Raw genomic sequence first — 19,518 nt, forward strand, 5'->3', positions numbered from 1 at the left:
TCCAACTCCTTTTCCCTATTCTGCCTTTTTGAATTCATGACCTCTTGTTCTATAACTATTTGTATATGTATACACACACAAACACACCCTCCAGAGTCCCCTGTTACTTATAGATATATTTGTTTAGGACTGACCACTTAGGATTGGGAAACCTATTGGGGGCTTGTCCCTGGAGAAAATGGATTCTCCCTTCCTTGAGAGCCATTGAGTGCCTATAGCTCTTCATATAGAGGTGAGACTGTGTTGAGATTTTTCTTTATGTTGTTATATTGACTGATGTGATGGTTTCAAGTCTAATTCAGTCAGCCATACTGTTGATGGGTACAGCGTCTGTGCCATGTCTTTAAGACATCATCTCACAGTAGCTGTCCTGATTTTTTTGGTGCTTATGATCCTCCGTGATGTTCCCTGAACTGAACCTTAGTTGCAGGAGTTGTGTTGTAGATAACCCTTTTGAAACTGGGCATGTCTCACAGTCAGTAATTCTCTGCTGCGAAAAGAAATTGCTTTGACAAAGGGTGAGAACTGTGTCTAAGGATACAGTTGGAAGCTATAATGGTTTAGGAAAATGGCAGTAGTAGGTTCTCCCAGTAATAGGGTTTGACCATTCCGACCATAGGTTTTTCACTAGGCTTACAGTACCAGGTATGAGGTCTCTATTATTGAGCAGCCTTAAGTCCAGTTAGACATCTGTTGGTTACTCCCAGAATATAAGTGCCATTGTTGCACCATTGGGAGTATCTTTCTCAGCTTGCCATTTTTGTGATTTACACATTTTACAGCTGGGTAGGATTGTTGATTACTTTTTTCATCTGGCAGTGTGTATGGCACCTTCTGGTACTATGAGAGCTTAGTCATTAGGGAGGAGGCTTCTAGATTGATCTCTTATTTCTATAATCAAGAGTGTGTCATGTCTTTAGCAGCAGGGTCTCACCTTCAGAAGGCAGCCAACGATGATGGTAGTAACCTGTATTACTTTAGGGTGTCTCTTGTGGTCTCCCGATTAACAACTTGAAGGAAATGTTTCTTGCCTGGAACTTGGGTTTTTGTTAGATTGTGTTGGATAATCCCACTGCTTGTCTGTCTGTCACCCTACCTGTTTGATTATTATCTGTCTAATCTATTGTTTCCTTGTGGCTTTTTCAAACATGTTCTTCCCTCCTTCTCCTTCTGTATTGTCCCCCCTTCCCCTACTCTAGTTAAGTCCTTCCCCTTTAAGTCCCTCCCTAGTTAAGTTTATTTCTTGCTTTCCCCCTTCATATCTGTCCTACTATCCCTTTTTCTAGAGTTCATTCTACCCCACTTCCCACATTGTCCTTTTCTGCCTTCTGCTTCTGTAATGTAGTATGAATTTTTGGAGTATGATGTGAATGCAAGCACCATTTGTACCACCAAACAAATAATGAAGGTCAGAGGACAACTCCCTTAGGAATTAGCTCTCTCGTTCCATCATGGTTTCCAGGGATCAAGCTCAGGCTATCAACCTTAAATCACAGGTGCCGAGACATCTTGGCTTCCTGGAGTTTTTAAACTTTTCCTTATGTTCAGAGAACATGGCCTCTAAGTTCTCCATGATGGTGTGTCTTGGTAAACATAACATGTGTATTTTCAGGCTATCTACTCCTCAGCAATTAAGTATAATCCTGCAAATATCAAGGTGATTAATACATTCGGTATTTTCATTTCTTTATGTCCAGTTTTGTCACTGCTAAGAGAGACATTCTAAGATTTTATTTGTTCATCTCTCTTTAGTTCTGTCCTTTACCCCTTGTGTTTTTTTTTTTTAAAGATTTATTTATTTATTAAGCATACAATGCTGGCAAGGAAGGCACCAGGTCTCATTACAGATGGTTGTGAGCCACCATGTGGTTGCTGGGAATTGAACTCGGGACCTCCGGAAGAACAGCTAGTGCTCTTCCCCTCTGAGCCATCTCTCCAGCCCCCACCCCTTGTGTTTTAAATTCTGTTACTAGTTGCATACAAATCTACTATTGTTCTATCCTAAGACCTTGTTTGTAAGTTTAGTGGGGAGGTTCAGCTCCCCTTAATGGAATGTATATGAGAAACACACTGGAACACTGAGGGTAAAAGGAGACACGTCCTAAGATACCCAGATTAGCAAAGCAGCTCTGTTGATTAGTGGGATTACAAATGTTGAGCCAGATTGCCCTCAGGTCCTCATGCATCTCACCTAGCCCTTTTGGTTTTTGAGAAAACATATAATAAACATTGTGATTATAAAGCTTATGAATTCTTGCCATCTTGGAAGGCTTTGTTTTGGTAGGCATTTACCTTGTTGAAGACAATTGTTAAAGCTGTCTTCTTAGTACTAGCCTGTCGTAGAGCAATTGAACACTTTTCAGTTCTTCCAGCTGTTCCATTTTGGTTCAGTTCCTTAGCACTACCTCGTGCAGGTTGGGTCAGCATCTTTGAGGGCTTATCTCTTAAGTGGTTTCTTCCGTCATCCCTCTTTGCACATCTGCCTTCTAAATGTATATCCACACACTGTCCCAGAAATCACACTTTAACCATCTCATGTTACTTAGACTCTGTGAAATCAGATAGTGTCTTCAGGAGAAAAATTGCAAATTTGCAAATACTATGTTTGGTTATTTGTTTTGCAGTGCTGGGGATTAAATCTGGAGCACTGGTGTGCTAGGCAAATAAATGCTTTCTCTGACCACTGATAGATTTGTTTCACTTTGGTGTTCAGTTTCTTACTGTTATTATTATTGTTATTAATTGGTTTGGATTGGTTTTGTGTTTATTTTTGATTTCTTAAATTTTATTTAATGCTTTTAAATTACAGACTTTGGTGCAGTCATGGTATTCGACCACTGGGGGAAACCAAACCTCCAAAGCATTGCATTCTAATATTTAAGATTTTATTTTTAGAATAATTTTAGATTTTCAGATAACTTGGGAAAATAGAAAGTACCCATTTATGTTCTGCATATAGTGTCCTCTGCTATTAATATTTTACATTAGTATGGTACATTAGTTAACAGTTATAAGGCCAGCTATCAAAACTCCATTGTTTATTCCGATTGTCTGAAAGTTTTCTAAGCATCCTTTTGAGCTACAGGATTACATTCTTACTAATCACATTACATTTAGCTGTCATGCTTCCTATGTCCTTGGCTGTGACAGTTTTTCATACTTAATTCTTTTGAAATATGTTTTAAATTAAAATAGAATTATAGGGCTGGAAAGATGGCTCAGTGGTTAAGAGCACTGATTGCTCTTCCAGAGGACCTGGGTTCAGTTCCCAGCACCCACAGGGCAGCTCGCAGCTGTCTGTGTCTCCAGTTCCAAGGGACCTGACACCCTAACACCAGTGCACATAAAAATAAAATTAAATAAATTAAAAAAAATAATAAAAAATAAAATAGAATTATATCACTTTTCTTCCTACCTTTCCTCTTTCCAGCCCCTCCCAGGCACCCTCCTTTGAACCTCTTCCATGCCTCCCACATGCATACAAGTATGTATGTACATGTATGCACAAACAAGTATGTATGTATATATAACACAACTTGCTGAATCTGGTATTGTTGTTTATATATATGATTTCAAGGCTAACTACTTTGCATTGGACAACCAATGAGGAGGCTCATCCCTGGGACAGGCTAGTTTTCCTCTCCCAGCAATCATTAATTGCCTATAGTTCTTTTTCCAGGGTTGGGACCTCTTGAAATTTTCTCATTATTGACATTCTTCCCATCTTGTTTTTGTAGACATTTTTAGGAGAAACTGTTTCACAGCATATTTCTTAGTGTTCTGCTCTTATAGTCTTGTAGCCCCATCTTCATAGATGTTTTCTGAACCATAGATGCGAGAGCTGTGCTGCAACTCTATTGGATCTGGATTTACCATGGTCTATTCTGCTTTGTGTCTAGGTGTGGCTTCCTGGGATGGTCTCCATTTTCTATAAGGCGAGGTTTCTGTGATGAGCAATGGTAGCTACACTTATCCGTGGGTATAAGGAGAAGATTTAAAGTTTGTAGTAAGAAATTGTGCTGGTTTGGCAAAGTGGTGGTAGTAGATTCTTTTCTAAGGTCCATGACCTCACTAGCCCCTGGAATTGGGCTGGAATTGGTACTAGATATGATTTTCCCCCTTCCATTTAGACAGCTGTTGTTTGCCACTACCACATGAGTGCCATTTAGTGCACTTTTTTTTTTTTGCATATTTTGCAATTCTGGTAATTGTGTAATGTGCTTTTGAGTATTGAACCTAGCTCAGTCTTGCTAAACATTGTGCCACCATCAAACATCCACGCCCTCCATCCCTGCCTTTGCTTTTGATGACCTTGATTTTTTTTATAGTGTAAAGCTAAACACATTTTATCAATTTTGAAATTGAATTGAGTACAAACCAAATAAAATTTACAGCATAACAAACATGTCCACCTAGGACACTTGAGCCTAAAAATAAGGAATGTGTCACGAATTTGTGTGCCATCCTAGCGCAGGGGCCCTGCTGATCTTCTCTGTATCGGTCCAGTTCTAGTATATGTGCTGCCGAAGCAAGCATGACCTTGATGATTTTAAGAAATACTTTACAGCCTTAAAGGATGTCCCTTTACTGAATTCGCTTGAAGCTTTCTCATAAACAGACTGAGGTTTTAGGTGTTGGGTAGAAAGATCACAGAGGAAAAGTGTTGTGTTGTTTTCTTCAGTGCTGGCGATTGAACCTAGGACCTTGAGAATGCTAAGCAAATCTTCTACCCCAAACCCAGAGGGGTGTTTTTATTACACTGTATCAAGGGTAATATATTAACATGGTTTATAACTGTTCAACCTTGATCACTTGGCTGAAACAGTGCTGGTTCGAAATTAAAACTCTTAGAAGCTAAAATTGTTTTAGGAAAAAAAAACAGCTTGTGTATTAGTGCTTGGTGCTGGTTAACCCTACCATTTCTAAAATGCAGCACAAGCCATTCATTCATTTCCTTTTCAGGGTTAGGGGGTGAGGTTTTAAGGCAAGGTGTCTGTCACTGTGTAGCCTAGTCTGGCCTGGAACTTGAAATCTATTTGACTCAAGCCTTCCAAGTGTTGCATTGCAGGTGTGTGCCACCATACCCAGCAAATGTTCATAGAAGACTTTAGGAAAAGGTGATGAAATAAAGAAATGGCAGAGATAGTATACTTTTTTGTTTGTTTGTTTGTATTTGTTTTTTTCAAGATAGGGTTTCTCTGTGTAATAGTCCTAGCTGCCCTGGAACTAGCTCTTGTAGGCCAGGCTGGCCTTGAACTCAGAGATTCACCTACCTGCCTCTGCCTCAGTGCTGGGATTAAAGGCATGCTCCACCAAGTTAGTGTACTTTAGAGTACAAACACTTAAATGGGTTCAAACAGTATAGCCTTCTATGTCAAGGAGATCTGACTCTAAGTCCACTGGGCATTTAGCAATGCTGGTGGGATTCAGATCATTTGTATACTCTTCTATATGAGCTCTTGGTGGGTTGATTTCTGCTTTTAGGTTCTTTATCTCAGGTTATGACTTTTGGGTATGACAGTCTTGTACAACCTCTGTCCAATAAAGGAGTGACTTTTCTCTATTTTACTATTTTTGTCGAGAAAGGGTGTCTCATAGAATTCTCCAAGCAGATGTCTCCTTGGACTAAATCATGATTGTCCAAATGTAACTAGGAAGCTTTAAAGCAAAATGTGTCATTTTTAAGTATCTGAGATGGCAGGCAGTGTTATTTGCAAGAAAGATGTCTGTGTCCCTGTTAGGTTGAAACAGGTTTTATTTGTAGCAGGCTTAGGAAAATGTCCTGGACGGAGGCAGGGAGAGGGTGTTAGTATGAACTAGGAGTCTCTGAAAGAAAGGATAGAGAGGAAAGCCACCTCCCAGAGGTTCACAACCAATCTTAGCTTGGGACAGTGTGTTATCTAGACAAGATAGAGCATTGCAGGCATAGCAAACCAACTGCAAAGATGAGGGCATGCTGAGCACTGAGGCAAGTGAACCAGAGGACATAGTGAGCTGAAAGAAAATGAATGCAGGTAAGGGGGGAAAGTGTAGACAGGAAGGAATTAATTACGGAGAAGATGTTTTGAAAAGACCCTAGGGCGTCTGGGTCATATAGTGGAATTTAGTGATTTTTGAGGAGTCACTCTGGTTTCAGGCCTGGCTGAGTCTTGTTAAAACTATTGTTCTTGCCAGGCCTTATGACTTCTTGTGAAGAACCCTGGAAAACTTGCTCAACCTGTGGTACTGAAATGACATTTCTAGATTTTGTCACAGCAGGTGGTAAACTACTTTTGAGGTCAGTTTTCACCATAGACCTGGTGACAGTTCTATAATAATCTGCTAGAGTTGGATCCTTGAGCACACTAGGCCTTTGCGACCCCTGTAAAACCTGCTTTTCACTAATGTCATCCAAAGCACGGTTTTTGCTTTATCTTTTCTGTATAACTCATGATGGAAGCCTTTAAAAGCAATATTTTATCCTCCCTACAATTAATTAAAAAAAATTTTTTTTTCCTCTTTAATTTTTCCTTCTGGAAAGGAAGAGGAGGCTGCCAAATGGGCCCGAGAAGAGGAGGAAGCACAGCGCCGACTGGAGGAGAACCGCCTGCGCATGGAAGAAGAAGCAGCCAGACTTAGGCATGAGGAAGAGGAACGAAAACGGAAGGAGCTGGAGCTGCAGCGACAGAAGGAGCTGATGCGCCAGAGGCAGCAGCAGCAAGAAGCCCTTCGAAGGCTGCAGCAACAGCAGCAGCAGCAGCAGCTTGCACAGATGAAGGTATAATCCTAGACCTAAGAGGAGCCACTTATGTTAAATATTATGTTGGCTATTTGGTTCATCAACAATGTATGTCTGTCTGTGTATGTTGTTAATTGTTTAATTGAAAGGCACACACATGTGATAAGGATGGAACAAGCAGTGGCAGAGCACAACACAAGCCACTTTTTTCTTTCTTTCTTTCTTTCTTTCTTTCTTTCTTTCTTTCTTTCGTTCGTTCGTTCGTTCGTTCGTTCGTTCGTTCGTTCGTTCGTTCTTTCTTTCTTTCTTTCTTTCGTTCCGTGACAGTTGAAATGCCTCCTCTTTACCATTTCAGCACTGCTGACAGGAAAATCAAAGAAAAGAAAGTGCTCTGCAGCCTGGGAGGGGCAGCAGGCATGACAGCATCCTGGTTTTTGAGTGGGACCCACAACACAGCACTCAAACACAGTTGCCTTTGGGGTCTTACTAAAAATTGCTTAAAGACAGGCCAAAGATGGTGGCACAAACTTTAATCCCAGAACTCCAGTGACAGAGACAGGCAAACCTCTTAAGTTACAGGTCATCGTGGTTTACATAGCAAGTAGGCTTGAAGGTTAGAGACACTCCCAAATCTCTAAGTGAAATCTTGAAAGCTGGAGAAATTACTTGGTGGTTAAGAGTGCTTGCTAGCTACTTTTCCAGAGGATTCCCATTGACCACATTACATGGCTCCCAAACACCTATTAACTCTAGCTCCAGAGGATCCTATGCCTTTTTCTGGCTCTGCTAGTGCCTGTACTAACATGCACACAATACACACACACATACATAATTTTAAAATAAATATTTAAATAATTTTTTAATTTTATGTACATTGGTATTTTACCTGCTTGTATTTCTGTGTGAGGCTGTTGAATCCCTTTGAACAGGAGTTAGAGACACTTGCGAGCTGCCATGTGAGTGCTAGGAATTGAACCCAGGTCCTCTAGAAGAACTCCCAATGCTCTTAACTGCTGAACCATCTTTTTAGCCTCCTAAAATAAATCTTTAAAAAGTAAATTTAAAAGCTAGTCCAGGGCTAGAGAGATGGCTCAGCAGTTAAGAGGACTAGCTGCTCATCTAGAGGTCCTGAGTTCAATTCCCACCAACCTCATCGTGGCTCACAGCCATCCATAATGAGATCTGGTAGAACACTGTATACATAATAAATAAATCCTTTTTTTTTTTTTTAAAAAAAAAAAAAGCATGTCCAGAATAAGGAATGAGATAAATATGGACAGGGCCCCTAATGTCATAGCTGTATATACTCTAGCAAAGGATTAGAACTTAAAGGTATGCAGAACATGGAATAACACTCTCAGGTTTGCAGGCGAGCTAAATGGGGGATGAACATGAAGGAAACAAACTGTAGGTTAGCAGGCTACAGTCAGACAAGAGACAGATGTCCTAATTGAAGCCTGTTTAGTTGGGAAGGAGGAGTTACTGGCAATACCATTAATTATTGAGTACTTCCTTTCTTAGGTACCATACCAACAGTTTTCCGTGTGTCATATCACTTCAGAGTGTTTTCTCACAAAGCTTAGATATTGATAACCTACATTTTACTGAAAAAGAAGCTGAGTCTTCCAGGATTTATCCCTACTGCTCATTCTGACTTTTTGGAACCCATTCTCTTTGGAGGGATACCTTGCTCAACCTATCTAGATATATTGGGGAGGGTCTCGGTCCTGCCTCAAAGCAATGTGCTAGACTTGTTGACTCCCCATGGGGGGAAGCCTTACCCTCTCCAAGGAGTGGATGGGGGTGGGGAGGGGAAGTAAGGTAGAGGAAGCAGGAGGGAGTGGGAATTGGATTTGGCATGTAAAATGAGAAAAGATTTTTCTAAATAATTAATTTTTTAAAAAAAGAAGCCGAGTCTTTTGTTGAGCCAACCAAGAGTTGGTAGCAGAGCCATGTAAAGTTAATCCAGATACCTTTAAAATAGTTTAAAACTATAATTTAATTTACAGAGAAGAACAAAGAATTCCCTTTAGAAAACCAGACTTTGAAAATTCAGGTTTTCAGGACCACATGTTTATATTCTATTTTGCTCATTAATGTAAAGGATATATAAAGTGGATTGTTGGGTTTTGTTTGTTTTTTTGCTCCAAAACAACTTAATTTTTATGACTAGGGCTAGGACTGCATTGTAGCCTGGTTGTTAGCAGGTGCTTTTCTTCATAAGATTCGGAATGAAAACTGCTTGGCCCCTTTATTCGCTATCTAACTCAGCTTAGAAATCCTGGGCTTTAAATTCACTCACTAGGTCCTTATATCATGTCCTTATGGTCTTTATCCATTAAAAGTCATGTTTTGGTTTTTTCGAGACATGGTGTAACCTTGGCTGTCCTAGAACACTGTAGACCAAGTTGGTCTTGAACTCAGAGAGATCCACCTACCCCTGCCTCCTGAGTGCTGGTATTAAAGGTGTGTGCCACCAATGCTCAGTGGATTAAAAAACATCTTAAACTCTGTTTAGTCACTCTTTGTTACTCCTTATGATTTTGATTCTGGATTACTAGTTGTGTCGATGCTCAGTGTAACAAATTTCCACCCAAATGGGAGAGCGAGCATTAATACATGTGCGTATTTTTTAGTTGTTTTAAAATAAACATAAGTTGGGAGAAATGAGCAAAAGAAGCAAGCCAACTGAGAGATTATTGTGGAAAAGGAATTTTTAAGTGAATTTTGGTTTTTTGTTTGTTTGGTATGGTTTTTCAAGACAGGTTTTCTCTGTGTTAACAGTCCTAGCTGTCCTGGAACTAGCTCTTATGAACCAGGCTGACCTTGAACTCACAGAGATCTGCCTGCCTCAGCCTCCCAAGTGCTGGATTTAAAGTGCTGGGATTTAAAGTGTGTGCCACCACCGCCCAGTTCAATTGAATTTTGTAAAGGTGAGGAAAAATAGAGGCTCTGACCATAAGTGCTATCCTTCTTCTTGTTTGCTGATGCTCTGTCATGTGTGTTGTTTTTAGCTCCCCTCTTCTTCAACATGGGGTCAGCAGTCTAACACAACACCATGTCAGTCCCAAGCCACACTGTCATTGGCTGAAATCCAGAAGCTGGAAGAAGAACGAGAACGACAGCTTCGAGAAGAGGTAAACAGTAAAGGCAGCCTAGTTCAGTATTCCAGGCAGCTTAGTGTGCACTCTGGGCTAATGACTCCTGATGATGGGTACTGTAAGAATTGTTATGTACCTGAATTTGACTCATTGTTACTAAAACCTGCAGCTTGCGATTTGACCCTTTGGTATAAATGGATTTAATAGGTATAACATTAAAGTTGGGTGACATAATTGTTTCCTAGAACTTTTTACTCTGGCTTTTCAACTTTTATTTAATTCATAAATAAAAGTAGATAGCCTTATACCTACTATGTATACAGAACTAATAAACTCAATGGGTTGTTTTTAAAAAAAGAAAGAGATGAGGTTGTGTTGGCATGGGTGGAGGGAGGTAGATATTACCAAAGTACATTGTATGTATGTATGGCATTCTCAAAGAATAATGAAAACGATTACTAAAAATACATAGTTTGTTGAGAATTATGGGTAATTTTGCTCACCCTGTCTTAATTCTTTTATTCTGTTCTCATGTTAAACTACACTTGACAGAAACGAATTAAGGGAGAAGGAAAGTCAAGGCAGAAGGAACATTGCGTCCACAGTCAGGAGGCGGGATTGAGCACATACTAAGGCTCAGTTCCTTCAGTCCTTTGTACAGCCCAGGATCCTAGTTAGGGAGTGGTGCTGCCAACAGTGGGCACATCTTCTCATCTGATCCGTGTAATCAAGATAATCTTCCACAACCCAGAGATCAATTGTCACTTTGGTACTAGGTCATGTCAGGTTGACAGTTAACATCAACCATCACACATCCACTTGTGAATTTGTTGTTCTGAATGCAGGGCACATTTTTCTTTAAAGGATATTGGGTCTTCTGACTATCTTAAAAAACTTTTAATATGACAAAAATAGTATCTCTACTTTTAACTCCTTATCATTATAGGATAGGAAGGGCACAGAATAGAGGGAATTTGGAGAGGATAAATTTTTGATAGAAGGAAATTAATTCAAGGCCTGCTGTTAGTTGTCTTGTTCATTAATTTATCAACACGTATTTACTCATTTATAGTCTGGGAGTACAGCCAAGTATAAAACTGATGAAATGCTCTGCTATTGTGAACTTGCCTTCTAGCTTAGGAGAGATGGGCCATAAAAATTAAGTAAACGATATATATGGTACTTTAGAGAGTGAGAAGTGTCAGAGAAAGAGAATTGCTAGCAGGAATGAAAGAGGGGAGGATATGGGTTGAGGGTGGCTAGGGATAGAATGGTAGTGTGTCCTGCAAAGGCCTTTAGACACATGAGGTAGTGTAGCCATCCTGAAGAACAGGCTTTATGTAGCTAGTGCTTGAACAGAATAGTCAGTTTGTTGGGGGAATGGAAGCTGTCATGTTTGGATCTGGATTGTACCATTCACTGAACTAGGCAGCTGCTGGTACACTGAGAGAGATGGGAGTTGTCGGTGTGTATGTGTGCGCACGCAGTGTATGTACTAGCCATCATCTATCTATAATTATATATATATGGAATATGCATATATTCTAAATAGTGGACATCATCTAGTAGATCAAAGCATTTCCCTACCTTAAAATTTCTTTCTCACTTTAATGTAAACACAAAAGAAAGGATTAAACTTTACTTCTGGGATTACCTTTCTCCAAAAGGTTTTATCAACAAATAGGTGTCTCAGAGCAGATTGTTTTCAAGGCTAGAAATTGTAATGATTTTGGTCTCTATTGAGTGAAAAGTTAATGTGAACAAGACTTAGAGTTCCTGTAGGCTCCCTGTGCATGCTAAGAAAGAAGATATTCTGTTGCTCACCTATACCCTAGCCACAGCCCCCAACCCCACTTCCAAAAGTTAGTATCTCACTCTGTGATTATTTGATTCATGTTCTTGGAACCTTTTATTCTCCCTATTCCTTACAGAGCATGAGATTGCTGGTCCTTGTTTATTTGTCACACACAGAAACCAAAGATAATAATGTTACTTGTTTTGCCTTTCCTGGAGCACCCTGCCTGGGACTCTATAACCCATTCATTTTGGACATGCTCAGTATTAAGCAACTCTTGATTTCTTTTTTTCTTTTTTTTTTTTGGGGGGGGGGTTTCGAGACAGGGTTTCTCTGTGGTTTTGGAGCCTGTCCTGGCACTAGTTCTGTAGACCAGGCTGGTCTCGAACTCACAGAGATCCACCTGCCTCTGCCTCCCAAGTGCAACTGATTTGTTTAGCTGTTGTGTATTAGTATTCTGTAGTGTCCTGTTGCTTGTAACTGATGTAAAAACCAATCCTGAGTTTGCTGTCCTTATCCAACAGCAAAGGCGTCAGCAGAGGGAGTTGATGAAGGCTCTCCAGCAGCAGCAACAGCAGCAGCAGCAGCAGAAACTCTCAGGTTGGGGGAATGTCAGCAAACCTGCAGGTACCACCAAGTCTCTTCTGGAGATCCAGCAGGAAGAGGCCAGGCAGATGCAGCAGCAGCAGCAACAGCAACAACAGCAGCAACAGCAGCACCAGCAAACAAACAGAGCCCGGAACAACACAGTGGGTTCCTGTTATGAAGTGCAGTCCTGGGCACTGCTTTTTGCTTATCTTGTCAAGCTTTTCAAACTATTTTTTAAATGGTGTTAACTAAATTCTTTCTTTTGTCTTTTTGACAGCATTCCAACCTGCACACCAGCATTGGGAATTCTGTATGGGGCTCTATAAACACGGGTCCTCCTAACCAGTGGGCATCTGATCTAGTCAGTAGTATATGGAGTAATGCAGACACTAAAAACTCCAACATGGGATTTTGGGATGATGCAGTCAAAGAGGTGGGACCTAGAAATTCAACAAATAAAAATAAAAACAACGCCAGTCTCAGGTAGGGCTCGTAATGATTATACCTGTGTACCTTGATTGGTGGGAGTTGGTTGAGGGCAGTGGAAGGGATGTTAGATATAGTGTTTATTTACAGTTTCATTTACAGCATGTAAGTCATAATTGTGGTGATTGCTCTCTACCCAGTGAAACACACTTGATTGTTCCTTGGGCTTACTCTACTCCTGAGCATGTAACCCCTTTCTCCTACATGATGACAGCCTGATAATAATAATAATAACAGAATATTTTATGTTAATATTTCTCTAGTGTTTTCTCTAGGTAACTTAGAGGTTTTTGTTAATTTGTATTTTTCAACTATATTTATATTAGAATGGACATTCTGAAAAAGCTTCTGTAACAGCCTTAAAATTACTATTAACAAATTCTATTTCATCTTCATCTTTCTTTCCTCAGTAGCCAGTGTTGTTGAATGAGCATGGGTTTGTTGTTATATTCATGAACTCAGATCCCAGCACTTCCACTTATTAGCTGTGTGACCTTGGGCAAGAGAGAACCTCTTTTGGGCCTCAGTTCCCTCATCGGTAAAATGAAGATAATAACTTTATGAGTATAGTTGTAAGAAGTAATGAAATACACATGAAATAGTAAAATGCCTGGCGTATAGTAAGTACTTAATAAATGGTAGTATTGTCAGATTCTTTCTGATTGAAGACCTAAAGAAAGTAAACACATTAGTTTATTGAGCTGCTTTGCCAGGCACTGTTATGTTCCAGACCTTTGTGAGATTGTCTTCATTCTTTATTATAATCCAAAGAAGTGTTGGCACCATTTTGCATATGAGGAAACTGAGGCTTAGTAAATTGAACAACTTACCTAAAGAACATATAGGAAGAATTTCATTATTTTTTCAAAATAGTAGCCTTATAAACTAGATTATTAGCTGAGGATAGTTACTAAGGAAGTGTCCAATCAAAATATTTGAATTTGAATATCTTTTTCTCTTGTATAGAACTAAGAATTGGCTTACTGGACAGCTATCCAGTGTTACCTCCAGAGTATTTATGGTATTGTAGTATAATCACATAGTAACAGTTTCTGGGAATATAATATCGCCCTATTGTTTTGCTTTAGTAAATCTGTAGGTGTGTCTAACCGGCAGAATAAGAAAGTAGAAGAAGAAGAAAAGTTGCTGAAGCTCTTTCAGGGAGTAAATAAAGCCCAAGATGGATTTACCCAGTGGTGTGAACAGATGCTTCATGCCCTTAATACGGCAAATAACTTGGATGGTAAGAATTGGGGAGGGAATCCCAGCATGTGGATTGACAGAGCAGGATCTAAAAGAGGTTAACAGGTTGGAACAGTAAGCCATGAAGTCCCCGGGGGCCAAGTCCTTCCATTAAAAAATTGACTCCCATAATATTACTTATGGAAAGTCTTGTAAAACTATTCTCAAATAGATTATGAGCAGTTCTAAAAATTAAATGCTAGCTCAGGCTGCCTTAAGGATGTACAGGACAAAGGAAGTCGTAGTTTCCCATTACCCTTTTCATGGGAAACATTTCCCAGCTGCATTATCATGTCTAAGAGAAAGTTAAATGTCATAGTCAGGACCAAGGTCTACTAGGCCAGTAGAGTACCAAAGCCATATGACATTTTCCTTCCTGCTTTGGGAGGTGATGGAAATTATGATAGAGTAAATAGACTTGCTTTGTATGGGCTGCGACTGTGCAGAAATAAAGGTTTCAGCACAATTTCAAGAAAAGCATGATTGTAACAAGCCATTTACAGAGAGCTAGCTCCTTAGATGAAAGTGAATTTCCAACAGTGACTGTTGATCATGCTATAGAAGGGATTGTCTTAGCTGATAGTCCAAGGTGATAACTGGCCTAAAGCCAGCAATCTTTAACACTTAACAGTCAAGAATTAACAGGCTCCCTTGTGGCATTATAACATTAGCTAAGAGTCTGAAGGCCTTCAGAGGAAACAGATTTTCATAGTAGTGATGGCTGCCATCCATTAAGTACCTACCATGTGCTAGGCACTAGCTGGGCTAACATAGTGTTAACCCAGTTATTCCTTTTTTGCAGTAAATTTTGAAGATACCTTTACAAAGTAGGTGATATTATCCCCATTTTATAAATTAGGAAACAGAGGCTCAGAATGGTTAAGTAACTCATCAAGGTCACACAGCCAGCAAACTTCAGAATTGAATTTTAAACCCATGCCTGTCTAACTCTGGTGTTTGTGTGTTTGGTTTTTTTTTTCCTGAAACCACACAATTTGCATTTTCCACTAGGTGCTTTCTAAAACACATAATACCCTAATTAATTACAAGTTCCAGAAGATACAACTTCCAATAACTGCCATGGTATAACTGGTGTCCATCATAGCACTTAATAAATTGAATTAAAGGAAAAAAGGAATGAATTTTCCAAATTACTTTAGTCTTAGGCAAATACCTGTCAGTCATTGTAACATCGAGTTTCCACTGACATAAATTAGTGACGTTCGGCATATGTCGATGTGTCTTTGTTTGACACTGCTGTTTTGGGTAATTTCAGCACTGTGATGAGGCGCTTTCATCTGTATTAGGCAGGTGCAAGTACTACCACAGAAGCTGCATAGCTTTCACTTTCCTTTTATTGCCTGTGTTGGTGTGCTGATATATTAAAACTTGGTGCTTGTTCTTTGTATATGTTTTTATTTCATTGTTACTGTTTTATATCCTCTCCCCTCTTGTATTGCAGTTCCCACATTTGTTTCTTTCTTGAAAGAAGTTGAATCTCCTTATGAAGTCCACGACTATATCAGGGCCTATTTAGGAGATACTTCTGAGGCCAAGGAGTTTGCCAAGCAGTTCCTTGAGCGCCGTGCCAAACAGAAAGCCAACCAACAGCGTCAGCAGCAACAGCAGCAGCAGCAACAGCAGCAGCAGCAACAGCAGGTATAAAGCAGCACAGTATGTGCAGTACATGTGAACAGGAATGCCTGTGAATGTTGAGTAGCCAGAGGAATTAAATGGAATGTTTCATTTTTATGCATTCATTTAGTTACCAAAACTTTTCAAAATTTGTGTGGCCTTCATCTTTTCAAAGTAAATGTCTATAAATGTCCCAATAGCAAATAGCAGAAAGTGTGTTCAGGCTGTTTTCCTGATTCACATATACGTTTTATTCAGACTGCAGATCCCAACATGACCCATAAATTTGATATATTTCGAAAACTTGGCATCTCCTGTGTCTCACAATGTTACTGCATATGTGGTGTGACAGGTATATCACATCTGTTGATGGGGGTGTGAAGATTCAATTGCCTTCTGTTTCTTGTTTCCGCTCTTTTCTATAACAGTATTCTGCAACCCTTTATTACAGTTCCTCAGGTTGTGGTGACCCCAACCATAAAACTATGTTTGTTACTACTTCACAACTGTAATTTTGCTTATGCTATGAATTGTAATGTAAATATCTGATATGTGACCCCTGTGAAAGAGTCATTTGACTAGCCCTCCAAGGGGTCATGACCCACAGGTTGAAAGCCACTGTTCTATAGTTTGAGTGACTAGAAAATTTACAGTATCTAATCAGCACATAATTTTGTCTTAAGATTTTGTTTAGAGGCATTCTTTATATGTTGATTCTTTAACATTGATCCTCTCCAGTGCAACTGTCATTGTCACTAGTACAAAACTCACCTGCACATCTTCTTCCTAAGATGTAGTACAGTTTTCCTGTGCTCAGGAGCATCTACTGATGGCCCCTAAGCGCTGGACTCAGAGGTCGTAACAGTGAAATCACTCACAAGAAGGAAAAGATGTGAAAACATTGTGCTAGATGACCTGCCTACTGGGTGTGAACTGTAGGAAGTAGGAAGGTGGATAATCCCTTGTCCCTCTTTAGCAGAAAGTGTATCTCTTGGGTGCTAAAGATTCTTTTGCCGGGCTGGAGAGATAGCTCAGCGATTAAGAGCATTGCCTGCTCTTCCAAAGGTCCGGAGTTCAATTCCCAGCAACCACATGGTGGCTCACAACCATCTGTTATGAGGTCTGGTGCCCTCGTCTGGCCTTCAGGCATACACACAGACTGAATATTGTATACACAACAAATAAAAAAACAAACAAACAAACAGATTTTTTTTAAAAAATTATTATTTTGCCTAACTGAGCATATGTGTGTCCAGAATGACCATTTACCAAAATAAATAAATAAAGCAAACAACAATTCGTTGAAATTTACAGAAGTGAGGTCTTTGAGCGTTGATAGTTTACATTTTTTGAAAGATGGGTTGGCAGGGTCCATAAAGAGGCTTAAAAATACTCATATTCTACTAGAGATGATAACTATTACACATCACTTCTGGAGATGTAGAAGATACATTGTAGCACAAAGCATTTGAGATCTAATTGTGTAGAGCACACAGATAAATTAAGAGGAAATGGCTGGTGTCTGTACCACAGCATAGTAGAACAGATGTGTCAGGGCATTGCAAGAGCACATGGTATGAAGTGGTGCAGGAAAAATGGGATGGTCTCCTCTATGGGCTAAAACAGCAAGGAAATGCCCCCATATCGTATGTGCTCACGGACCCTAGGCATGTTCTTCCACAGTGCTTTCAGCACTTCTTCCTTCATTGCTACCACCTGATCTTTGAGCTGGCTTCTGAAAGAAGCTTCTCTAATAAAGACAATGGTTAAAAAACAAAGGATTAGTGTACTGTTTTATACTCTAACCAGTTGGCAGAAATATGGGGGCAATATTTTGGTAATAAATCCCTTCTGGGATTGCCAGTGTGAATAACGTGTATGACTTCAACCTTTGATGGTGAACTGCCAGCTGGTTCTCAGCTTGTCTTCTGACTTGTATACTAGAGAACAAAGATACTTTCTGCTGTGAATCAGTCAGTTGCATGTATTGTCATAGTGTTGAGGCTTGTTGAAGTCAGATGCTGTGTATTCCTTTTCTTAATGGATGACACAGACACTATGTCTGCTAGAAAATTTAGGACAGCCATTCTGGTATAGTTGGAGTGAAAGCCGAAGTTCCAGGAGGAACTTTGTAGAGATGCCAGGCATCAAGTGGACTTTTGTAAATGAGAACTTAACAGTAGTTCAATGGCCCTCTCTCCATTTCTATATTGCTAGTACCAGTGTAGGCTTTTTTTCCTTAAGATTTATTTTTAAAATAACTTTAAATTATGTATACTTGTATGTCAGTGAGTATATGCACATCAATGCATTTCAAAGCAAGCATGAGATACCCCTGAAACTGGAGTTATAGGCAGTTGTAAACTGCCTGATGTGACTGTCAGGAATCAGACTCAGGTGGTTATCCTGTTTCTTTTGCTTTTCCATATGAAGTGGAGTACTGTTCTTTTGAGGTCTGTGAAGGATTTTGCTGGGCATTGCATTTGAATCTGTAGATTGTTTTTGGTCAGATTTTTATTATGTTAATTCTGCCTACCCAAGAGCATGGGAAATCTTTCCATTTTCTGGTGTCTTCTTCAGTTTCTTTCTTCAAAGATTTAAAGTTCTTGTCATACAGGTATTCCACTTGTTTGGTTAGAGTTACTCTGAGATATTTAATGCTACTTGTGGCTATTGTGAAAGGTGATGTTTTTTTTATTTCTTTCTCACCCCACTTATCTATGTAAAGGAGAGCTACTGATTTTTTTTTTAAGTTAATCTTATAGCCTGCTACATTACTGAAGGTGTTTATGAGTTGTAGAAGTTTCTTGGTAGAATTTTTGGGGTCACTTATATAAATTATATCATCAGCAAATAGTAAGAGTTTGACTTCTTTTCCAATTTGTATCTTCTTGATCTCCTTTTGTTGTCTTAATTGCTCTAGCTAGAACTTCAAGAACTATACTGAATAGATATGGAGAGAGTGGACAACCTTGTCTTGTTCCTGATTTCAGTGCGATCACTTTGAGTTTCTCTCCATTTAGTTTGATGTTGGCTGTTGGCTTGCTGTATATAGCCTTTATTATGTTTAGGTATGTTCCTTGTATCCCTGCCCTCTCCAAGACCTTTATCATGAAGGGATGTTGTATTTTGTCAAAGACTTTTTTAGCATCTAATGAGATGATCATGTGTTCTGGGTTTTTTTTGTGGTGTTTATATGGTGGATTGCTTTGACAGATGTTGAACCATCCCTACATCTCTGGGAAGAAGCCAACTTGATCATGGCGGATGATGTTTCTGATGTGTTCTTGGATTTGGTTTGCCAGTATTTTATTGAGTATTTTTGCATCAATGTTCATGAGTGAGATTGGTCTGTAATTCTCTTTCTTAGTAATATCTGTGTAATTTGGGTATCAGGGTAATTGTAACCTCATAAAAAGAGTTTGGCAATGTTCCTTCTGTTTTTGTTATATACAACAATTTGAGGAGTATTGGTATTAGTTCTTTGAAAATCTTGTAGTTTTCTGTGCTAAAACAATCTGGTCCTGGACTTTTTTTTTTGGTTGGATGACTTTTGATGACTGTTTCCATTTCTTTAGCAGTTATAGGTCTATTTAATTTGTTTATCTGGTCTTGGTTTAATTTTGGTAAGTGATACTTATCCATATAATGTCCATTTCCTTTCAATTTTCCAATTTTGTGGAGTATAGGTTTTCAAAATATGACCCAATGATTTTCTGGATTTCCTCCATGTATGTTGTTATGTCCCCCTTTTTATTTCTGATTTTGTTAATTTGGATATTCTCTCTCTGTCTTTTGGTTAGTTTGGATAAAGGTTTGTCTATTTTGTTGATTTTTTTTTTTATTTTCTCGAAGAACCAACTCTTTGTCTCATTGATTCTTTGTATCGTTTTCTTTGTTTCTATTTTGTTGATTTCAGCTCTCAAGTTGATTATTTACTAGTCCTTCTGATT

General features: G+C 39.2%; 1 protein-coding gene and 1 non-coding gene across 7 annotated transcripts in view; one reads left to right on the forward strand and one right to left on the reverse strand.

The window, feature by feature from the left end:
* Positions 1-19,518, forward strand: part of Gigyf2 (GRB10 interacting GYF protein 2) — a 133,051-nt gene that overhangs the window by 106,723 nt on the left and 6,810 nt on the right. For 5 of the 6 annotated variants that reach the window (XM_050123096.1, XM_050123094.1, XM_050123098.1 and 2 more), the window contains 6 exons: positions 6,521-6,757; positions 9,733-9,855; positions 12,139-12,363; positions 12,480-12,685; positions 13,777-13,931; positions 15,393-15,589. In XM_050123096.1, the coding sequence (XP_049979053.1) occupies positions 6,521-6,757; positions 9,733-9,855; positions 12,139-12,363; positions 12,480-12,685; positions 13,777-13,931; positions 15,393-15,589 (1,143 nt within the window). Of the gene's footprint in view, positions 1-6,520; positions 6,758-9,732; positions 9,856-12,138; positions 12,364-12,479; positions 12,686-13,776; positions 13,932-15,392; positions 15,590-19,518 lie in introns of those variants that run through there. The other variant, XM_050123099.1, reaches the window with a different exon arrangement.
* LOC126489124 (U6 spliceosomal RNA) lies at positions 4,430-4,536 on the reverse strand. Its single transcript, XR_007588863.1, has one exon. It is a non-coding gene; the product is annotated as a U6 spliceosomal RNA (small nuclear RNA).

The sequence above is a fragment of the Alexandromys fortis genome, unplaced genomic scaffold, assembly GCF_014885135.2.
Source record: "Alexandromys fortis isolate MF-2015 unplaced genomic scaffold, M_Fortis_MF-2015_v1.1 scaffold_213, whole genome shotgun sequence".
Taxonomy (NCBI): Eukaryota; Metazoa; Chordata; class Mammalia; order Rodentia; family Cricetidae; genus Alexandromys; species Alexandromys fortis.